Genomic DNA, 23,658 nt, shown 5'->3' with positions numbered 1-23,658 from the left:
CACAATGAGGACACCTTCTTGATTCGAGATGTGGCTCCTCCATACCCCCCATGTTTAGACAGGCCCCCTACACTGATGCAAAAAGGAGCCATTTTGTTTCCATTCCTGTTCCCCCGGACTCCTGAAACCTTTCCCCAGGAGCAGATCTGGCTATTCCAGACTGAGGGCTTATTCTTATTACTTTTGTTTTAAAGCCTTGTGCTGGTAAAGGTCATTCAGCCCGGAGCAAACTTCCTCTGCGTTTGCCAGAGGAGCTTGCCTGTAGCCATGACGACACCCCCATGCAGGACTGACTCGCTGCCTGGTTTTATCCATGATTCATGTGAACAGTTGTGACTCAGCTTCCATCGGGGACGGGCTGTAACGTCCTACAAAGATGAGGGGGACCCCATTGGTGTCACCCAAGCTGCGAAACGTCTATCAAAAATAGGGATGACTGGGGAAAAGGGGAAACCTTTTGAGCCAGGAGAGCACCTGAAGCTCAGCGTCACCACTGCCTGACGGAGACTCACTGGGGCACCTTCTGCTCTACTTCTATTTGGCATGACATCACTTCCTGAAGGGACAAGATGATCAGATTAGCCTCCATGTTCCACCTAACAGTAACGCTAATGGGTGCAAAGTAAGAGCCCTGGTCTACCTGGGCTGGACAAAACAGGAAGAAGATTGAGGCTTTAAAAAGGCACAGAGTTTGGGATAATAGCACTGTGTCAATCACCTTCTGATTTAGCTTCCATCGATCAGGTTTTTGATGGTCAGTGGAGTAAACCGGCCACTGGGGTTACGGAAACCAATGGTCCCTCATATAAAACATTCAGCAAGATCCTGTCCCTATACCTACAAGTAAAAGATGCACTTCAAACCGTGTTGGAATGTTCCGGATGAATACTGTCACATCTATGCCTTTTTACATTTATAAGCTCATTCCTTCCGAGCTACAGTTCAGCGTCGACTCGCGTACGCCAGTGGAAACCCTAACAGCACCATCTCCTGCCCAATCGCCGCACTGACGTTTCTGACATCCATACACCCCCATGAGGCCCCTCATCAAATAACTCCGACAGCTGCCACTCCAAACTCCCTTACAAGTGATTCTGCGGCCTCCCCCCTTGTCCGGGCTGCAGGCTGCAGTTTGACAGGGGTGTATGTGTCAGTCTCTCCCTTACGAATGGTGATAGCTCCCAGTGAGTGATGGCCTTGCCTGCGAGCCATCGGGGAGTCAGTCTGCGAGCCATCGGGGAGTCAGTCTGCGAGCCATCGGGGAGTCAGTCTGCGAGCCATCGGGGAGTCAGTCTGCGAGCGATCAGGGAGCCTGTGAGTGATCAGGGAGCCTGCGAGCGATCAGGGAGCCTGTGAGTGATCAGGGAGCCTGCGAGCGATCAGGGAGCCTGTGAGTGATCAGGGAGCCTGTGAGTGATCAGGGAGCCTGTGAGTGATCAGGGAGCTGGGGAAACTTGCCGTATAAGATCACCCCTGGGGAAGCTCTCTGAGGAGCCCTGCTTGTGTGTGGCAAGGCTTGACTTTAATTACACAAAGAACTACAGCATCAGGACAAAAAGGCTTGGGTTATGTGTGTTTTGTCATTATGAAAAAAATTGACTGCTCCGTGACTGTCGCCTCAGTCCTCTGAGGGGCAGTTCAAACACTGCATCCTCACTGTGTGTTTCCTCCCGGATGCCAAAGGCATGCAGTTAAATTAACTGCCGTGTCTAAATTGTCCGGAGTGTTTGATTGTGTGTCTGTGCTTTGTAATGGACTGGCATCCTGTCCAGGGTGGACCAAGCCTTGTTGCCTATGCTGCCTCGGATAGACCCCCCCCCCCCCCGCCAATCCTGACTGGAATAAGCATTTGAAAGATGGATAGGGGACAATGACTGATGCCGGTAACTGACACTGAATTCCAGTGATTAAATACGCATGGACTGCAGCGGACCGAGGCTGTCTCTGTCCCTTTAAACCCCTGGCACGTGATGTCACCGTGTCCTCCTCTGACAGAACCCCATGCTCCTGTGCAGTGCAGGTACCTGGGTCACAGCAGGGACCCAAACCAGCAGGAGTGGAAAAAGCAAGGCATGATGAGATGCACTTCTACTCCATTATTACTGCATGACAATGTAGGGTATGGTGGGTTACAGTCCCCTCCCATTTAGGATATCGGGGTTATGGGGGCCAGTCCTGTCTCCTTACCTTCGCAGTAATGGGGGGGTGGTGACCGTCCCCTCCCCTTTATTGTATATGGGGTGGGGGGGTCCCATCCCCCATGGTGGGTTTTAGTAACGGAGCACAGACCAAGGCAGCAGGGCTGCGGCTTCTTAACTCCCCTCTTTTACAGTCTTGTCTGCGAACGCATAGTCCAAGCAGTGGGTCACTAGAGGGCGCCAAAGACTCACTTAGCATTCCCAAATATCACCCAAAAAAACAACTGCGAGGGTATGAGAGATATAATTCTTCCTAGGTGGCTGTAGCACTGTGGACGAGCAGCGAATGCTAACCGATAGCAATGGCACCATGTCCTAAGAGACGCACGACTGCTGAACATCAGTGGAAGGGCCACATATGAACAAGACGGAGAAACACTGCAAAAAAACCTCAAACTGCAAGTGCTGGTCCGACTACGGCACCTTCCTCACCCCCCAAGTGCAAATTAACTCGCTGTGAGTTAATATGTGTGTGTTAACGAAACATCTGGACATGTGAGTGACAGCTCCCAGTGCAGGAGCCTGACAATCAAGCCGACCCAAGAAGCAGCAAAATCTAAAACTGAACTCAGCTGTCACTAAACTGTAGCAGTACCAAAGCTTCATGGCAATGGTCAGCAAACCCCTGTCTGAAGGACCTTCCATCAGCCAATCAAAAGTCTTCTGAGCATGACGACATCCCCAGGCAGCCAATAAGCTGGAGAAACAGCCGCGGCAGCAGCCAATAGACTCACAGGAGCTCTTGTAGTCCTTCTTCTTGAGTTTGCGCCTCATCATGGTGCTGCGGGGGCTGGTGGGGTACATGTTGCGGGGCAGGGTGCCAATGTTGAGGGAACTCAGGCTGTACGCGCTCATGGAGGTAGGAGAAAAAGAGGAGCCCAGTGCTGGGGAGGGAGAGAGCAAGGGGGGCACAGGGTCAGAATTAGGGCAGCGCTCTGGGGGCTCCAGGGCTGACCTTTAGGGGGGAACTTGCACTCTTATTACAATAAAATCCACACCATTCCACAGTCTTCCCTCCCTCCTTCCTATTCAGCCCCATCTAGAGGCTGCGAAGCCCAAAGCACCATTTGGCGTGATCCGACTGAAGCACACTCTCCAGATCGTCCCCCTAAGCGGAGACAGTACGGCTGATCATGCTGCCTGAATCGGAGGCGGTGCTTTGATAATTTCAGGCCTCTGCGGGCAAAGCCCCCCCCCCCCCCCCCCCCCCCCCCGGTCCAGACCATGAACAGCCCACGCTTTGATCTCTCTGTTAAATATTAAGCCAATAAGAGCTCTGTCTGAATCCATCATGAGCGATTACTGCGTCTGACACGTCGGCTAATTTGTAACCCGCCTCGTTTCATTTTTAATTAACTGGAGAGGAACCTTGGGCTGGGATTCCGGGGCCGGGTGCTTTACGTGGAGCATTAGCTGCAGCTGGAGTGATGGTGCGCTGGTTATCATCTTACACCCCCAAAAGACATCAGCAGGCACCAGATCACTGCGAGGAGACGCCTCCATGCTTACAGACATTGTCCATGAAACTCAATCATCAGAGCAGGTGGAGTCAGTCATCCAGAGGACTATAAAGGGGCGGGGCCACATGACCCAGCAGAAAGCTGATCCCCCCCCCCCTAAAACTGTCCCCTCCAGTCACTCAGAAATACAAAACATTTCATTGGCTATCAAGGTCTCTGCATGAATTATGAACCGCCTTAGGCCGTCCACCTTAAAAAAAATCCTAGAATCCTCCGTACAATTGCCTAATGGGATTTATGACACACTCCCACGTCACATTCTAGTGAGGTGGTACCTTCATTAGACCCAGGCAGCTTCCTGAGGACCCATTTAAGGAACAAGGAAGGGGTTGGTGATGGAAAATGACTCATCTAATGTCGAGGAGACTTCTTCAGGTCATGGACCAAGTCAAAGGTTCAAAGTGGATCATCGTTGCGTCAATTATACCCCCCCCCCCCCGATTAACATTGCCTTCTTTCTAATTGGAAGCTTCCTGGGAGTTCTGTGCCATGTTGGACTTAACATTCAGCTCACGTACTACTTCTCTGAAGAACAGTCACTTACACATAGAGGTAGAGATACTCTGTTACACTGAGGCATGGCGAAGCACACTCAGCCGTTCAGGTGCCTCCCTGAACTATGCTGCCCCACAAATGCAAAGCACAGTAACTACGCTGACACTGAAACTGAGAAAATGCACCTTTAAGTTTTCAGACTGCATGTGTACACTGTCAGAAAAAAAGTACCAATTCATACCTTAGTCACTGAGGCTCTACCCTCATGAGTCTGCCAGTTATATCCTTAGCTGTAGGTAAAGTATCCAAAACGGTACAAAAATGGACCCTGAGGAGCCCTTTATTTTGACACTATGTGTGTTTTTAGACTGCACACATAAGTGTAGTAGATAGTGTTTTTCTGCACAAGTGGGCATATTTTGTCAGGAAATTTGGTTACAAGATATTTTATATATATTGAGGCATTTTATAAATAGTAAAAATTATTTTCTCACAAGATAAATCAGAGCCTAAGAGACCCAATTCGGTTATAAGAGTTTGCATAAAATACGCAGTTACGGTGTTTGGTATTTGTATAGCGCAGTGATTCCCCGCACATGCCAGGTCTGAAGCTTGTTTTCCAGTGAAGCGTCTTAAGGGCCTGGAGTGCAGTGAGCCAGGACATAACACTGCATGGAAATGTGACGATCACTGCGTTTCAGGGACAATGACCGGATCTAGAGGCCCACTAACTACCGAACAGAGGAGAAGAGACCGAGTAAATAAAGAAGGGTCAAAGGGGAGAAAGGAGGAGGAGGAGGAGGAGGAGAGTGAAAGGAGAAGAGCGAGGAGCATTACGAGGGTTGTGTGGAGCGGATTTCTGGGATTTGGAGGCCTGAGTCCTGGAATGGTCGGGATGGTAGGTGTTATAGTGTTGGTAGGGGAGGAAGCTGCTGTTGCTGTTGCCACCCGGATTCCCAGGGAAGCGGCCGGTTGCTGCGCTGCACCTTGACTGTCCACCGGGGGGCCAGGGGGACGAAGGACGACAGTGCACGTCACACACAACATAACGAGAAAACGCACGGATAACAGAGAAGCAAAAAAAAAAAAAAAAAAAAGAGAGAGAGAGACGACAAGAAGTGGACAAGCAAAAGAAAAAAGCGTCAAAAAGAAAGGAAAAAAAAACACGGAGAGGTAACTACATGGAACCAGGTAACCATGCTAATAGTCAGTAACCTCTGCTTAACCGGGCAAAAACCACCTCAACGGTCACTAAAAATAATGTGCATTGGACAGTGGGGGGTGTCATTAGGATCAGGGTTGGTATAGGGCGGCTAATGCTAATGTGGCTAATGTGGAAAATTTTACGGACAGCTGTTGCCTTTCAGTAACTGGGGCAGATGGCTCCAAATGAAAGTGCTGCCTTCGACATCCTCAGTTTGGGTTTGGCCGTGACACAGCCTGGCAGGGGCACAGGTGTGGGTGTCCTAGAATTTGGGCGAGGGGGCTAGTTTAGGGGAATTTAAGTAGCAGACTTGGAAGCAGGACTCTGAGCATGTGAGACTGTATTCCCGTGTGTGTGTGCGCTTCCGGATTGCCCATTACTGCTAAAAACACCCAGACGAACATCATCATCATCATCATCATAACCTCCGGGCATTTGGGAAAGTGAGGGTGCAATAACACCCCCCACCCCATAACGGCAAAGCCGGCTGCTTGGGAGAAGCTCTCAGCAGCTCCATGTGCAGACCATAATGTTCCCTGAAATTAACAGAGGCACTTCCTCCGCAAAGCCTGCCCTTCCTCCCCCACAGAGGCAAGCTGGGTTATATTCTCTCCGCGTGGGGGGGAGGAGGGGTGGTGAGTCCCGGCTCACCGTGCTCCAGGCCCTTGAGGGCCAGCCGTGTCTGGTGGTGAGGCAGTATCTCCATCTTGACGTGCTCGCAGGCACTGGCCAGCAGCTGGGTGGCCTCCGCCAGTGTGCAGTACTCCATGCTGGTGCCATCGACCGACAGGATGTGGTCGCCTGCATGCAGCGCCCCACACCTGCAGGGGGCAGCAGTGTTACTCTCGCGCTCTCAGAAACAAACCTCTGTTGTTCACGACAGAAAGAAACTTCTCCCCGATTACTTCTGATGGAAAAATGATACTGATTCATTAGCAACTACCCTCCGATAAAAGACACTCGCTCATTTCACGGGCATCCGGGCCAGATGGAATATTGAATTTCTATAATGCTTACGACGCATTATCTGTTTAATAAAGAAATAAAAAGATGATAGCGAATTTAATGGAATGAAATTCTCATGGACATTTGTGACGCCGTTAGCAAGGTGTCATTAAGCTGGCTGTGGCCCTGACCCCTGTCTGCTGGGGTGGGGGGGGGGGCTCCGGAGGGTTTGTGGGGGTGTCGGCAGATTACCTGTCAGCAATGCTGGCAGGCTTCACCTTGTCGATGACGATGACCTGCTTGTTACAGTACATAGAGGTAGACAGAGCTACTCCCAGGCTGGAACCTGGGGATTTGGCCACTTCCACCAGCAGGGGACCTGAGGCTGTGGCCACAGAATCTGCATGAAAGAAGCAGGAGATAGAAGCTTCCTCAACACAGAACATCCACAAGGTCAGACACACTCGCAGCCCCTATTACTGCAAGAGGCCCCTAAAATCAGACCAAAAACCTGGCCGGACGTGGTTGGATTTTCACTGCTCTTGCAGTATGGGGCTGTTTTGAGTCTGCATCGTGTTCCAGGAGGAACAGAACACATAGGATCATTTAGAGCACTGGTCACCAACCCTGAAACGCCACTGAATCCGGACTACATGATAGATCCCCCCCATTGGTGAGTTTTATCATTAACCCCATGTAACCCGGCATGTTTGTTTCCTTGGGCTTTATGTTGCTGTTGGAATTTGGCCTTCAAGGAGACATAGTTCATGACCCCTGATTTAGCAACATTAAAACGCCAAACTCATGCTCTATGGGCTGCAGGAGGAAATCGGTGTGCCGATACCGGGGGCGGGATTCGAATCCACAGCCTGGGGGGCAAGGATACAGCACCGCCCTGTCCTGTAATTATGCATGAGCAGTGTGAACGTGTGCGACTGGTGTCACCGTCAGTGAAGCCAGATGCTGCACCCAGTACTGCATACACTGTACAAAACAGAAATAATAGCTATACAACCAGTGCCTGCTGAGGAACACCGATCTAAACTGTCCCTGTGAAGCAAATTCCTGCCTTGGCATCAAGCATCAAACCCTGCAGTGCATTTTGCAATCATGTGCCTGCTGCAAAATTAATCAACTGCTAATGTTATGTTTGCGGGCGGCGTACAGCTCAGTGAGTTAGGAATCTATTCTCATGCCCAGAAGGTTGTGGGTTCAAATCTAGTGTCATGTCACCGTTGGGCCCTTGAGCAAGATCCTTGACCCCAGTCACTGCTCTCTGATCTTCCCCTGCACGTTGCTTCGGATAAAAAAAGCATCTGCGAAAAAAATGTGATGTTATGTACCTGAGATGTGCCTGGATGTTTGCTGTACTGCTGAAAATCTGCTAATGTGCAGGGAAAAGGCCCAGGTTAAAACTGAAATCAACAGTTCACTGCATTGACGGATGCAGGTGTCCAGGTAACGGAGGAACAGGTGGGTCTGGATGAGGGGTAGGAGGGGCACAAAAACCCATAACATACCCACAACCCCCCCCCCCCCACACCCCTTCCTAGAAGATGGTCAGCCGGGGACGACCCTCCCGGCCACCTGCGCATATGTCAATGGGATCATGAAAGATTGATGGGGCTGGCGTTAATAATTCATAGCAGGGGATGTTCCTGCTGTAAGGACTTTGTTGTGGTGATTGGGGGGGGGTGTGATTCAGATTTTCTGGCCCATGGGTGTGTCGAAGCCACACAGACCAGCCACCATCAGCACTGAAAGCAGCAGCGGGTGTCTCTCTCCCGTTTATCGTGCAGGTCCGTAAGTTCTGAACATCTATATCTCACAGGAACTGTGGCGGCATGTTGCTGAGGGGAACTCCTGCTGTCAGCGGCTCTCATCCTGCCATTACAGACTGAGGGCACGGCTGGGTTCATACACTGATTGGCAAACCAGTCCTGAAATTCACTGCTGGTTGCGGGCCCTAATGATGTGACCGGAGACTCAATCAATCAGGCGTCCCCCTCCAAGGGTCTATTAAATTAGCAGTCCTTCAGGGAGGCAATCCGCCCCAGCAGGGGAAGGTACAACCTTCCAGGTCGAGGCTCTCAAAAAAAACAAAAAAAAAAAACAGTGCTCAGTGCCCCCCGAGGGACTCTGAAGGTCATGCTGGGAAGGGAGAGACTTATAAAGTCATTATCCCAGTAACACAGTCACCTAGGAAAGTGAAATGAAACCACAAAGTTTCTGCGTTGTTTACCAGCTGGCTGCCATAAGCGCAGACACACCGCGGTCAGCTGGCCTGTGATGTCGCCCCCCTGAGGCCCGATGGAGAAGCTGCATGCCGCCAGCTCAGCACACGGCCCCTACTCTACAATTCAGGCAGCAGAATCACTGTGCAATTTCAGAAGTGATATCGGCAGCTGTCCAGAATGTTCCGACATCAAAAATCGTCTAAGTACATCTATGTACTCCTACATTTTTCACATGGACATTAAAGGTCTGGAAGTGCTGAGAAAGGGAACATTCTAGCATTTCCTGATACAGCAGGGGCTGATGGGGGCTAGAGAATTATCAGCGCTCCCCAGTAAAGCATGCAGCTCTGAGCCAGCAACGCAGTCATCTTTATCTATATTAATACTACTTTCATGATTTTGCCTATTTAGCATTGACCGCACTGTCAATAAATCATTCTGAGACGGATAAATGAAACTGAGCACCTACTGCGCTGCAGTGGGGGGAGGGCAAGGCTCTGACGATGTTTACGCGACATGAAGGCAGCATGTATCACAACGGTGGAGCCAGAGAGCGAGGTGTGGATCCCCAGCAAGAATTTACACCAGAACTACACCTCTCCAGGATAGCTGGTAGCCATATTAGCGGGGGCGGGGCAAATCTGAGATTGGCGGGACTTAGGCAGGAAATGGGAACAGAACGGAGCACTTGAGAGGGAAGGGGGTTGGGAATGATGGGTTAAAGACATTTTCATGGTGATGGGGAGATGTGGGGGTTACAATGAGAATGGCAGATCTGAGGGCTGGGGTTATGCCAAACAAGTTAGGGTTTGCTAACGGAACAATAACGTCTCCCAGACAAACTCACCCATGACAGACACATCGTACTCGATGAGCAGCGTGGCCTCCTGGCCGCACTGCTTCAGGATGCTCATGGCCTCGGCGTGGGAGGTGCCATGCAAACGGATGCCGTCGATACTCAGCAGCCGGTCCCCAGCCTTGATGGTGCCTTCCCTGTGGGGGGGGGGGGGGGGGAAGTCACAGTGTGGCCAGCAGAGGGCAGCGTGGGACAGTCAGAAACCCCGTTTACTTAAGAGACCTTTAAAGCATTATGCACTCGGCTGTGGGGGGAGGCCGACATGAACACACACAGAACGGGGGGGAATGTTAGTTTCATACAAAGGATGAGGAGTGTGTTCATTTGGAGTAGAGCTCAGAGACAGAGACGCGGGTCAAATTACGGGCGGGTGAGCGACAGGAATTTTACTTCGGGGGGAGATGAAATTAGCATAGAAGAATATTAATATTAATAGGACTGAGAGGAACAGAATGAGCGCGTTGTTCACTGAGCCACAGGGAGAAAAAGATCACAGAGATTCGCCGGCGATTCTTAGGTGTGAAATAATTAAGGAATCGGTAATTTATCACAGGAATATTGTCATATGGTCTGTCACTGATCCCTCACATGAGAAAACTCACTGCAGAAAAATACCGTAGTACCCGCAGTGAAATGGGCTGTACACTAATAAGGACATATTTGTGCATAATTTACAGTAATCAATGCTAATTAAACAGTGCCCATTTGTAATTCGACGCTGATTAAAGATGGGGGCTGTCAGGCCAGGGGGAGGAAGCGGGACCAAGGTCGTACTGGAGCCCCGCGTCAAGGACTCACCTGTCAGCCGGGCCGCCCGGCCGGACGGTTGTTATGACAACCGGGCGAGACTTGTTCCTGTCCTCGTGGGAACCCCCTGTGGGTATAAAAAGATAGCGGGCACTGCCGGCAGAGAGACAACGGGCATCACCACAGGACAAAGCCTTCATAGCAATGGGTCAGAGGTCGAAGGTCACAGCAGTATATCCACAGGGAAGACAACAGCTGCATCCTCCTCCAGTTCAAACTGAACCTCAAAATCATTCTCCATCACGTTAAATAAAGTCATTCTGCCCCCCAGAGCCACGTACCTCGTATGACGAATCCAAACGTGTTGCCCTCTTTGTGCAGTGTCACCTCCACGGTCTTGAACATCACCCCAGACCCCTGCACAGCTGGGGGGCGAGGGGGGTGACAGGGAGCCATATCAGAGACGGGTGAGGTCACATATGTGGGGCTCTGATAAGCCGAGAGCCATCACACAGATGGTAATTACGAGTTAAGGGAGTGGCACACCGCTGACAGCAATCACAGATGCCCTTTAAGGAGGTTAATTAAGGCTGCTTCCACACTGTGGCCGAACCTGCCGGCCCGGAGAGGAGCCCGGAAGGAGCCGTGCTCGCACTTTTGGAGAACAGGAGAGCGTGTTTCACAAGCGGCAGTGACGATGTGCAGATGCCGGACCCCAGCTTTGCTTCCCGACCACGTATGGCGCCTTATTAAATGTCACCGTCAGCCGCTGATGCATTACGCAGTCGGATCAGTGGCTGTGAACCTCGCAGATCCCAAACGGACAGGAAGGGCGGCGCTCTGGTGACACAGAGCAAAAACATCTGTGCCTGAAGCTGCTGACAGAGGTGGGATGTTTCTGTAGCTGTTGTTCCAGAGTGCAAGAGGAACGCGCAACCGAACTGAAACTAAGGCACCCCCCATAAGAACGAGCTCGCCACGCAGGCCGCAGATACATAAATGGCCAAGATACAGTACAGCCACAAAATTAATTTTCGGTGTCAAAGGAAAATTTACTTCCTTCTACGTGGCAGAAAAGACCTCATTGAGGTCTGCGGAGTTTATGATGAATGTAAAAAGAAATTGGTTTTCATTGGTTCCAGAGTCATGGGGCCACTTTCCTATGGCTGTTACTATCATATAGGAAGAATAACAGATCAGCTGGGATGAGGTGGGGTGGGGGGGGAGCTTCTGGCAGATAGAGCAGCTTACAGACAGGAGGCAGCTCGTACTCCACCTCCAGGACCACGCGCTCCCCCACGTTCTTTAGCAGGCTGATAATCTCGTCATGCCGGAACTTGGTCAGGTTGATCCCATTGACGGACTTGATGTAGTCGCCCACGCTCAGCTGATCGCTCCTGGGGCCGGGGGGGGGGTGGGGGGTGGGTAGAAGAGAAGAATGGAGAAAGCCACATCACACTCCTGACAATGCTGTAATTTAATTTTAAGGGGGGTGTAGTGGTTAAGCATTCACTGAAGGCTTTTGTTCCGGTGAAGGCTTTGCTGTAACAAACTATTTTACCGATTATTTCTGCACTACTTTTACCGCAGCAAAATCACATCTTGTGTCTCAGGTGAGACACATTAAGCCGGGAGAGCTTCTCTCTGGATGAGAGGCACTGTGAGGAAGTCCCTTTGTGCTGAGCCCGAACACAGCACACATCACACCGACTCCCGACGAGAGCCTGGTTTACGTTTCTGACCTGCAAGCACTTCACCCCGACTGCCTGTATAAAAGGCATATTTCACTAACGGCACATAAATAAAACAACACGAGAAAAGGTAACAGAAAGTGGCATCGATGTACATGTGGCTGATAACTCCACAGGAGATCATGCTGCATATAAAGGAGGGGTCCTGTCACAGGTGTGTCCCTACTTTGTGGAAGATCTCCGTCGGATCACAGGCACTGCTGACAGGCAGACCTTCACATACAATATTCCATCCATCCATCCATTTTCCAAACCGCTTGTCCTACTGGGTCGCGGGGGGTCCGGAGCCTATCCCGGAAGCAATGGGCACGAGGCAGGGAACATCCCAGGATGGGGGGCCAGCCCATCGCAGGGCACACTCTCACACCATTCACTCTCACATGCATTCCTACGGGCAATTTAGCAACTCCAATTAGCCTCAGCATGTTTTTCGACTGTGGGGGGAAACCGGAGTACCCGGAGGAAACCCAGACAAATTTTCAATAACATGAACGTTTGCAGCATGTCTGATGACTGGAGCATGGAGAATGTAACGGTAAATGGGGTCAGAGGCTGACCTCTGGAAGAACCTGGAAGACAGATGGACGGACAGGCAGGCAGGCAGACAGACACACAGTCCCTCAGCTGTCTAACCTTACAGCACACCCACACCCACCACTGTCTCACATGGAGCCCGACATAGAAGAACATTCCCCGTTGTCTCACGTTCCCGAGTCAGCTGACTGAGCTCCCATCGCATGGTTACCTGGCCGCGATGCCGCCCTGCCGCAGGTTAGACACGCGGGGCTTGCCGTCCTTGTCGATGCCGCCGGACACCGTCAGGCCCAGGGTGGTTCCCTCCTTCTTCATCAGCTCCACCACGGTGGAGCCCTTGAACTCATCTGCGCAGGGATGGGGGATAACAAGGGGGGGGGGTTAGAGGGGTGGGGCAGCACATCCCTGACGGCAAACGTACGTGCTTCCTCTGAGCGGAGCGCCCTCCTGTTTGGAGGAAGGCACCTTGCTCGCTCTGACATGGGAACCCGCCAAATCTCCGGCATCCCCACTGCCACATCTCCTATGGCCCCACCCTGTCAACTGGCAGAGGCCTAAGTGGGCCGGTTAGCCAAAGGGCAGTGAACCCCCCCCCCCCCCAGTGCTGGAGGACAGCAGTGATGAACAGGATGTGTGGAGATGAACAGTGCATCCTCTGCATGGAGGGCTTCAGCTGTGAGATCCCTGACCCCATTTAACATGTAAGGTCACTGACAAAATCGGCACAGAGCCATGAACATTACCACCAATGTACCCCCCCCCCCCCCCCCCCCCTCCCGAGAGCCATCGCCACAGATGATCTGCCCTCTGGACAACAAGAAGCCTCTATTTCTCATTAATTTGCCACCTGAACAGAGGATCAGTTAAGCGACTGCTTGTTAGCCACAATCATCACAAGTCACCCACTCACAAATTCTCCTAGTGACTATGGTAGAGATACCATCACCCATCACGCACAGCCTCCTGCTTCCGTGACGGACGGATCTGCGTTGCTCGTCTTTGCCTGTGACAGGGTTTCTTTTCTCTCCTCTGAATAGCAGTCTGCCTCGAGCCCCTCCATGAAGAGAATGGAGAATGATTCACAGTGCAAAATGATCATTAGTGCCGAGTCACAACATGGCCGCGTTTGGGAAGTGATATTTGGGAGGCGTGTTTGGGAAATGGCTGTTTAACTGACAGCGTGTGAGAATTTGTAGTTGTGTGCCCCCCCCACCCAGACATAACAGTTTATGTCACTCTCCAGCCAAGACCGTGTGGTGCTCCAGGCAACGGCCATCCCATAATGGCAGCCGGGATAGAGCCCAGCTACATCATGATGGGTTTATTTATTTATACATGTGGAGGCCGCATCGCAGACAGACACCCTAGGCGGGGGCATACTCCTGCTGGGACGCTCGCGGTTCTCGGTACCCTGAATAAGGGCCTGCTCATCGTGGACCAGATGGCCGGGCTGGCCAGGTTGGCTGTAATGCCCTGCTGGTGATCATTTAGGTGACCTGCAGGTCACCCCAAACACACACATTATATATTTCAGTTTGTGTCATGCCTACACACCGCCTCCCCCCCCCCAAATCAAACATTTTGTGGGCTGTGACAAGCATGATAAGCAAGCACCTGCCACTCAAAGACCAACACCCAATAGGGAACATGACAGGCTCCACCCACTGTTGATCAGGGGGGTATGCCAGGTCCTGCCCACTCCTCCACAGCAGAACAGGCTGACAATTTAATCCTGTTACGTTCGCTGCGCTCGTAACAGCCGACGTGGTTCCAGGACCCTGCAGTGCTGCTCCTCTGTCGCCAAGGCGACACTACCCATAATATTCCTCGCTGCTGATCCATTCCTGTCCCACGGCCAAAACCCAAAGCAGGTTGCGTGGACCTGGCTGGTAACACCCCAGGGCCGGCACACCCCATTAGGGATGGGCGGGGGAGGGGGGGGAATACGGCTATGTGGGGGTTTTAGACAGGCGCAATTCGAGATCAAGGTGTGACTTTAGGGCGGGGGCATCATTTAACAGCAGCCTCTCTCACTGCCCCTAATGAACATCACTAAAGAAGACATTAAGATCATAAGAGGGAGAAACATTACAGGAGAAACATATATTAATAAACATTTTCAGCCATTTACCGCATCGCACTCTACTGGCAGCCTGCAGCGGTGTGGGAGGGGCCTTACTTAGGATTCAGTTCACACACTCAGGCCCTGGGAAATCTTTTTTATTTTTTTTTTATTCGATTGAGCCTAAATACAGCTTTCAGCTGCGATGGTTATACAGCACAGCTGCTTGCATGAAACAGCCCCTGGAAAGACGACTACACTGTAATGCCTCTGCCGGAGCTACACGCTCCTTCTGATATAACAGATTATCAGGTTAATCGAAGATACCCTCGGTTTAAGTTGAAAAGACTACCACTTACTGTTTCTGGTTAACATTCACAGTACAGCCCCGTTGGGCCGAGATACGGATCTCCAACAAGCACTGTACAAAAAGAACAGCGGATTTATTCAGAAACCCATCCCAAGCTGTCTCTGCCTCAGCCTGAACAGCCTTGCAAATCCGGTCATATGAAGGAATTTTAGAACCAGAAAGAACTTGGAAGAGGCTGCAGATGAGTGCAGGGGGTGTCACCCTCACCAGGGGGCGCTGTGCTGACACGGCCAGACAGGCTGTTTAACTTGAACACCATGTGACAACAGAAGCACAAGGCTGCTGCAGGGCAGCGTCTCACGCTGGACCAAACCCAAGATGGCAGCGCCAGAGTGATAGAGGTTTCATCACGACTGGCAAAGCAGACAGCTGGTTTTGTGACTGCATAGGCCCAGATCCTGGCATTTTAGTGGGCGCAGATTTGAAGGAAATGACCCGAAGGCTAATTTCGGAAAAACAAACTCTGTGAGCATATGAATAATCCCCTCTTTCTGGAACTGAGGCGGGCTGGAGATTATTCCATGCACTGATGCGAGGATGCCGGCAAAATCGAGTGATCTTAGTATGTGAGAATACCGTGTGCGCAACTGATGGGTCTCAGAAACACAGAACACATCCGAACAAAAGCGGAAATGTTCATCCCTGGAAACAAAGTGGATTTGAGAGCAGCGGAGGCGGACTCCATACTGGTGCGGGCGTCTCCGGCTGGCGGGGGAAATAGATCTTCTTTAAGGGGGGGAGTTGGGTACTTCGTTCGGAGGTAAACATGACAGACGTTCGATAGCGTAAAATCGCTCTGTCGAGGAGGACAAATTGGAGTTCTGCTCACAGTTTATCACGGAAATGGGGGGTCCTGTCAGAATGGCCGACTTGTAATTATTGCTAAAACAATTAATTCGCTTCTCGAGCAGATTGCAGTAATGTGATTAATAAGCTATGCGTCGGCAGATGTGAGGTGCGGTTCCTAAAATCTTTATCTCCAATAATGAAGGAAAAATAACGAAAATACTTTGATCTTATCTAATTAAGGACTGACATGTCCGGCAACTCATTTAGATGCCAACACAGAATGCTGGTTTGGTGTGCGATGCTGAGCTAGACTCGGTGGCTTCCATGCAGTTACACACTCATACAAAATTGTCCTCTTCATCTCCCCCTAAAAGATCTCACTGCGATGGAGTCATCACTTCACATTCTGCCCGAAAACCACACAATGATCCTCACGCCCCCTCAAACTGCCAAAATAACGACACCATTACGTTCGCCGTTCTTCAAGCAGATGAAACAGCCGTATCACTGAAACTCCGACGAAGCACTGCACCTGGATATCTATGCTTCTGAACGGGGCAAAAATAAGGACAACCTGAAGAAACCCAGAGAGGAGAAGTTGAGAGCTCCACAAAGCACAGCCAGGGCTAACCCAGCGTCGCAGCCCAGAGGCGACATCCAGGGCCCCCATAATGCCGCGCAGGTGAGACAATATTACTACAAAACTCAATTATCCAGGAGGACACTCCGCTGAAAAGACATTAAGTTCATTTTGTTCATGCTCCAAGAAAAAAACTGCATTAACGTGTCACCAGTGGATTGTGTCCGATTTGTTTCCTAAAACCTTTCAGCCTCACAGCACTGAGAATCATCTCTCCCACAATCCTGCAGCAAATGTCCAACATTTACACCACCTCGGTCGGTCTCTCAAATCTGTGACATGGCGCTTTAAATCCACTCATGTGATTACCATCTCATCTTAATGTTAAAAGGCCAGGGCCCCAAACCAGTCCCTGCTCCTCAGTTTGCCATAAATCCTTGGTATAACGAAGTGGGAAACTGCAGTCCAGGTGGCAGCACTAAGACAGGTAGGAACCACATTAAAAAACACCGACTGTAAGGAATATTTACTAACTTTACAAGGATCTGAGCATTTCTGGAGGCCAGGCAAACCATGGGAAACCAGAGAACATCCTGCAGGCGATGCAGATGTTTTCCTTCAGAAAATGAATGACTGTGGCCAAGGCAACTGCCAAGGTGCAAGAGAGCCTTAGGTCTGAAAATGGAAACAGACCCCATCCTGAGGCACAAAGGGGACTAGAGCCAGTAACATCCAAAACTGAATCCATATACACGAGATGCTCTCATACTGCCCCAAGCCAAGGGCTTGCATCCAAATATCTGTGATCTCTGCAGGCTGAGAATGACTGACGGGAAGTGACCCACAAAGCCCCACCCACTGCACAGGAATGGGCGGAGCTTCACCTGAGCAACATTCAGAAATGTCCTCAAAATGCATGCTCTGCTTGGCACATGTTCCTTATTGCCCCCATGTCAATCCTGAACATGAACTTTGTGCAAGGGAACAATGGTACGAGCACCGACGGAAAGAGTGGATCAAAGAAATTCACTATGTACTGTATGTATGGACCAGTTGCCGACTGCTTCATCTGTCTTAAGACCGAGGCTGACGTCATGTCTCGCAAAGTGCTGTCACTTTGTCATTGTAGTGTGGTGACAGATATTCTCATGAGAGCACCGACAAACCATAACGACTGAGCTCCACACAGCTACCATCGTGATCAAAGGCCTCTTTGAACCAGGCTGTTTGAATGTCACATTCTGCACAGGCAGGTTAAACGTTCTGCTACATGTTGTATAAAGTTATAACATTTTATTCCCAGCAAAGAAGATCCCGCAATCGTGAAATAATCACTCATCTCTTTTTCAGCTGGAGATTTATCAGCAGTGTGCCAAAGACGTACGATTTATAGCCTTTAATAATCCATATTTCTGTAGCTACCTCTATCATTTGTAAAGCAAAATGATGCTTTTGACTTAGTAAGTCCAGAGAACAGAGCAGATAAGTTAAACTTAAGCAAAATTAGTCTTAAATATCTTATCACTTGCTTTGAGATTGTTTTTCGCATCATGTTATTCTATGACATTAATTAGTGTTACAATAATGAATTGTTTAACCGAGGCTCTGTAACCAGAAATAAGTGACCCCAGTAACATTACCTGTTTACCGTCGGTCTCGTCCTGGTTCCAGGTGGTAACCAGGGGGTCAGACTGGTTTGCTTTTGTTTGGCCTGTCTCCTCTTTGGCACGAGGGTGTGGGAATCCCATATGTTAGCGGCAGTGTTATCATTCGGGTAACAGTTCTGCCAAGACCCACCTCATCAGTGTCCTGGATGCGTAAAAACAAAATGCAGCTCTTCTGCTGTGAAACGCTCGATGCCGCGTGACATGGCAGTAACCGAAGCACCACCCTCGCTTATTCTAGGACCCCTGGTTTTGCTCTCTTGTTAAAAGCGCCACATAAATCACACCGGTCCCCCACCACGATTCTCCCCCAGGGCTTAGAGCCGTCTGTGTCCCAGCACCTCAAACGCTACACCATCTCATTACACAGAAATAGAATTTGAGTTAGAGAACTTTAGAATAAATACAAATTAGACTAAAGAAATGTATTTTTATAAAATTGTTTTTGTTGTTTTTTACATTCATCTGCCTAAATTAGTCTGTTTCACAATCTGGCTTTTGATTTGAATGGGAACAGATGCGTACAGATAAATCCACTTTTAGGCCACTACAACGGATGAGGTTACCAGTGAGGTTGTTACAACAAAATAATTCAAATAAAATGTCAGAAAGAGAGAGTCCATCCATCCATTTTCTGTAACCATTTATTCTATTCAGAGTTGCGGGGGGTCCGGAGTCTGTCCCGGAGAGCATAAGGACAGTAGAACAAGCAGACAGCATAAGGACCGTAGAACAAGCAGAGACCATAAAATCGTCAAAGATCATAAGGACCGTAAAAACGAGCAAGAAATACAGCGCAGACTAAAAGTTTGCTGCAGGGTGAGCAGATAATCCATGTCGGGGAGGACACGTCCAGCTCCTTCAGGTTTTACATTCTACTTTAAAAGGGAAAGGCTCATATGATTGGCTAAATAGTTCCGCTCTTTTTGGACTTTCACTGGTCCGTTTCCTCGATTAACATTAGCGACACATGCATGATTAAAGGAGACTGACCAATCAGCATGCAGAAAGAACTCAGGGCTAAAGAGAACTTCAGGTCCTTTTAATTAAAGTGCCAGTTTATCCAGTCCTGGCTCAAAGTGACCCTCCTGACGTAGATTTTCTGGTCACTCTATTTGACGCAACTAATAGGTATTGGAAGAAAATATTGCATTGTTACATATTTTGATTAATAGGCCATTATTGTTGTTAAAGACTGATTTGTGTGTATTGACGCGATTGTAGTCTTTTTGAGCTCCAGCAGCTCAGATCTTACAAATTAAGCACCGTTCTCTGCCATCCATTGGGACAACTGCATGCTGACATGGAATAAAATGCACAATTTGGACAAGGACATCAAAAAGAAACAAATACCGTACAAACACTGCAGAGAACTGTGTGTATTAATGCATACGGGGTAACACTCTACTTGAGGGGGCACAAATAATGTAGTATTACACTCTAACTTAACATATTAATCAATCAGAAACTAAGTTTCAGTGTACTTGTTTGTTCATCAGTAATCAGTCACAACGGTTCATGAATTTCATGCAGTTACTATAGTTGTTCATGATTTATACTTTTTTAGTAACTCGGTTACTACTCAAGTTCACATTTCAGCATCAGAGCTTGATCCAGGCCCAGCAGAAGGAGGGACACAGACAGTGCCGCCTCAGGAAAGAATGGGGCATGTTTAGGAACGCATCTCTCACTGGAGTCACGGGTGGATAATAGGTTTGGCCCCAGCCATGCCATTCTCATGTCCTGTAAATGTGATTACTGTACACTGAACTGGGTCATGAGGAGAGATACCAGAGGAGCAGGAGTCAGTGCAGGAACTGACACGTGCTTATGACCTTAACGACGTCGCTGTGATGCGAAAGCGCACTTACTACACAGTGACCGTCTTGCACGGATAACCCTCTGCACATGTTTACCCATCGAGGTGCCTGCCAGCAGAAGCGGACACCCCAGAAACAGGCATGCAGACACACATGTAGCTGTCACACATGCAGTGAGGCCCCGATGTGCAGTGAGGTTTCTAGGGCAGTGCTCACGTTCCATTGGCCAGCCCAGGGGACACGTAAGTGGCCGTCACTTGACGGAAGGCGTTTCCTGCGTTCCCATTACGTCCAGCCGGACTCCATAATATGCAAGTTATCCTGTAAGCAGGCCAGTGAGCCTGCAGGGTCGGGCGGTCCATCCCACCCCAGATACAGGGAGCACTGCAACGGGCTTCAGAGCCGTGTTTCCCGGGACACCCTGTTCACAGCATGGTGCCTCAGCAACATACCGCCTAGTTCATCTGTAAACACGTCACCGTTCCCCAGCCAGGCGGCTGCAGGAAGGCAGTTCTGTCCGCACCTCACACACGTCTCTCTCCCTTCTCTTTCCCAATCTCTCTCTCTCATCAGCTGTCACCACCCTCCCGCCTTCTGGGAGCCTTTGATGCCCCCCCCCTGCCCCGTGCCACCTCGTCACACTCTTTGTGAGACACTGAGAGACACACAGAGGATCTCTGTAATCCCCGTGCAGGGTGGGGGGCAGAGCACTGGACCTGATCAAATCCTGCCAACGGGGATGAAACAGTCAGCGCTATGCGGGGCAAAGCAGGCCATGCAGAGGGGAAGAGACCGTGCCTCTGTATCCACAGGCGATGGGGAAGCTTGATTAATGACCCTGATCACCCCCCCCTCCTCCCCAAGCAGCAGCCAGCATAAAATCAGCGAGGTAGGATATCGGGTGCCGACAGCACACTGTGCCGATTCTGTCTCCACAGAGATATCAGTGCATCTCAGCGAAGACGACGAACAGCCTACATACATAATCCCAAAGCCCATATTTACACACGTCGCCAATCCTCAGGGGGACAACAAAACAGACGTGGTTAGAATTCAGCATCTTGGAATGGCGACTCACCTCCACCCCCTGCAAGATGGGGGTGGGAATGGAACAGATTTAAACTGAGGATGCCGTGAAACGTCTTAAGCAGAAGCAGACTGTATTGTAGCTGAATTTAAAACTGAAATTAAAAAGTGACACGACTAATATTACATTTAATTATTTAGCAAAAACATTTATCCAAAGTGACATACAGCTGACAAAGCGGGGTCAGCCATTCCCTGCATAATATGGCTTAAAGGCTTGCTTGAAAACAGCCATGGGCTTTAAACCAACAACCTTCCAATCACAGGCACAGACCCCTAATCCTCAGGGGCACACATCACCCCAGTAAGCTGAAGCAGAAGACTGGACCAAAGCGCTAAGGAGCAAGACTGCAGTCACCATGATGCAGGCTTTCATCGCTGAACTCAGGCCCTTAAGATAAAGTTTGCAGGGTTTGAGCAGCCGGGAGTTTTGCTTAAATTGGCCCCAGAGAGGCCAGCACTCAGACACTTGCCCGCTAAACGCTAGCTTTAGGCACACAGGCCAGTTTTGTGCTTCAAATATTAAAATGGTGCTTTCACGCTGATAGCATCTGATTTTCCTGAGCCAAGGACTTAATCTGAAGCACTTGGCAGAGACGTGCTGACCTCCTCGGCACTGCGAGCACTGGAGTGCAGTGAACTGCGGACGCAGGGACGACAGAGTACTTCAGAACATCAGTGCTACGCGAACACGGCGCGTTGCTCCTCGAATGAGATAGGACATAACTCCTACAGCAAAACAGTACACCCCACACTGGTAATATGTTCAGGAGAAGGTTAAAGTTAATGGTTTTACAGATTTATTCAGAAAGAGAAGTCCCCCCCCCTGAATTCTGGGGAGGACACCTTTTATATTCTCCTATATGTTGAGTGGTAACAGGAATTATGCAGGCTTCAACAGCCAAACAGAGGCTGCATGAATCACAGCGAAAACATGCAACCGTACAGGAAACACTAATAAAACGTGTGTCAGATGGACTGCAGATACCCACTACGCATCCCAGGCAAGGACGTCAGTGACATCATTTACAGAAGCAGCTACATTTAGGAATACGCAGCTAATTAGCGAACGACTTAGTACAGACACTCCCTGGGTTACAATGGTCTGCGTTGCGATATTTTGACTAAATATTTCAGTACATTATTCAATAAATTACATGAGATATTCAACACTTCATTATAAAATAGGCTTTGTGTTAATGATTTTGCCCAGCTGTAGGCTAATGTAAGTGTTCTAAGCATGTTTAAGGTAGCGCAGGCTAGGCTATGATGTCTGTCAGGTTAGGTGCACTGTATCAAAATGCCTTACTGCCTTAAGATATTTACACCTTACGATAGGTTTACTGAAATGTAAACCCATTGTATCCCGAGGAGAAGCTGTATTTGGATCACTAAACAACATTCCTTTGCCTTTTTCCCCAACCTCCCCAGCCCACCCCCATCCACAGTCAGCCACACTACAAAATGGTTAAAGCGTGAGACTGAGCAGCTTCTGGGTGAAGATGGGGCGACTCCTCTGCCTCACCATATATTTTTAACAAGTTCTTTAATAATGTAACGTACCTCTGCACGGCACATTAAGGCTCAGAGGGATTTACAAATGGTAGCACACGGAGCTGTTGGCCGACCGCTCGTGCCACCGAGAGCCGTTCACACAGTCCTCAAAAAACTCGCTTTAGAAATTTCACACACAGCTCCAGCTTTAGCCATTTTTTAAATTATTTTTAGTTTGGGTTAGAGAGCACAGTGATACCAAATCTCACTTTTAAACATCTCAGTTGTAAAGTCCAAGGCATTTGATCCTAAAATCTCGTCATTGGTGGTATTTTAAGGAACCAGGCAGAAATGGTTAGCTAGTTACTCGACCACAGTGGAAAGCGAGCCCTACTGTCCCACTATGTCTGTGCCTGGCCCAAAATACAGTAACTCTTCAATTATAACGATAATATTTAAAGCTACTTCTGATCTGGCAGGTCTTTTTGAATCTCAGCATTATCCAAGACAGGAAGGATCAAGGACACTCATGTCCTCTCTGGGCCACCGTACCCGGACTAGTGAAATGTGACCAAGAATTTGAGGCCCTGTGACATCATCGCCATCACATGTTACCATGCCCGGCCGGGCCGGACACGGGGTCCCCAGCTCTTGCACTTCAGGCCTCCCGCTCCCGCTCCGTCCTAACATAAACCAAAACTGTAAGTAAGAAAACCGCCTGAATACGCCTCAAGACCTCTCAGCAGACGCCAGAAGCAGATAAGAAGTCAACGTGAAACATTCCGAGGCTCCCAGCTGGTTTATACCACATTATTAATGAGGACTGTCTGCACATCGCCAGCCTCCTGCCCTCACCCATGTCGCTACACATTTAATCTTCGAGATACTGATGATCGTGCAGGACGGCACCAGGCACTCTGCTAGGTCTGCCAAGAGAGAATCTCTGTTAAATAAACACGTTGACTCATTTCCACGCTGCAGAAACACTCCTGCCCTTCTCCATGCTGTGGCGGAACCAATCCATGAGACCGCCGGCACCCAATCTTCCAGACATGACGACACGCAGCATGTTACAGGGGTAAAGCCCAAATCGATTTCACAGATGATTTGTACGCCCTCTGATTATTAATTTGCACTTTCCATTGTTACTTACAATAGCAACAGCTGTTAAAGTCAAGTATGCTGGTATAATGTCCTGGTAGCTAAACCTCTAGTTTGTAGAAAGCACAGCTTTATGTAGAAGTCAGCAGTCTGTAGCAACAACTCACTCCATCAAGCTGATTAGCCACTGGAACCGTGGATAAAG

The 23,658-nt window shown here is 49.6% G+C and overlaps 1 protein-coding gene across 1 annotated transcript in view; it reads right to left on the bottom strand.

Annotated features, from left to right (window-relative positions):
- Nucleotides 1–23,658, bottom strand: part of grip1 (glutamate receptor interacting protein 1) — an 83,917-nt gene that overhangs the window by 18,859 nt on the left and 41,400 nt on the right. Inside the window, 10 exon segments of the mRNA XM_049026828.1 lie at nucleotides 2,933–3,082; nucleotides 5,051–5,157; nucleotides 5,159–5,204; nucleotides 6,069–6,238; nucleotides 6,615–6,762; nucleotides 9,447–9,592; nucleotides 10,254–10,329; nucleotides 10,544–10,627; nucleotides 11,454–11,599; nucleotides 12,699–12,834. Of these exon segments, the coding sequence (XP_048882785.1) occupies nucleotides 2,933–3,082; nucleotides 5,051–5,157; nucleotides 5,159–5,204; nucleotides 6,069–6,238; nucleotides 6,615–6,762; nucleotides 9,447–9,592; nucleotides 10,254–10,329; nucleotides 10,544–10,627; nucleotides 11,454–11,599; nucleotides 12,699–12,834 (1,209 nt within the window).

The sequence above is a fragment of the Brienomyrus brachyistius genome, chromosome 1 (assembly GCF_023856365.1).
Source record: "Brienomyrus brachyistius isolate T26 chromosome 1, BBRACH_0.4, whole genome shotgun sequence".
Classification (NCBI taxonomy): domain Eukaryota; kingdom Metazoa; phylum Chordata; class Actinopteri; order Osteoglossiformes; family Mormyridae; genus Brienomyrus; species Brienomyrus brachyistius.
This window is presented reverse-complemented; position numbering and strand designations above follow the sequence as displayed.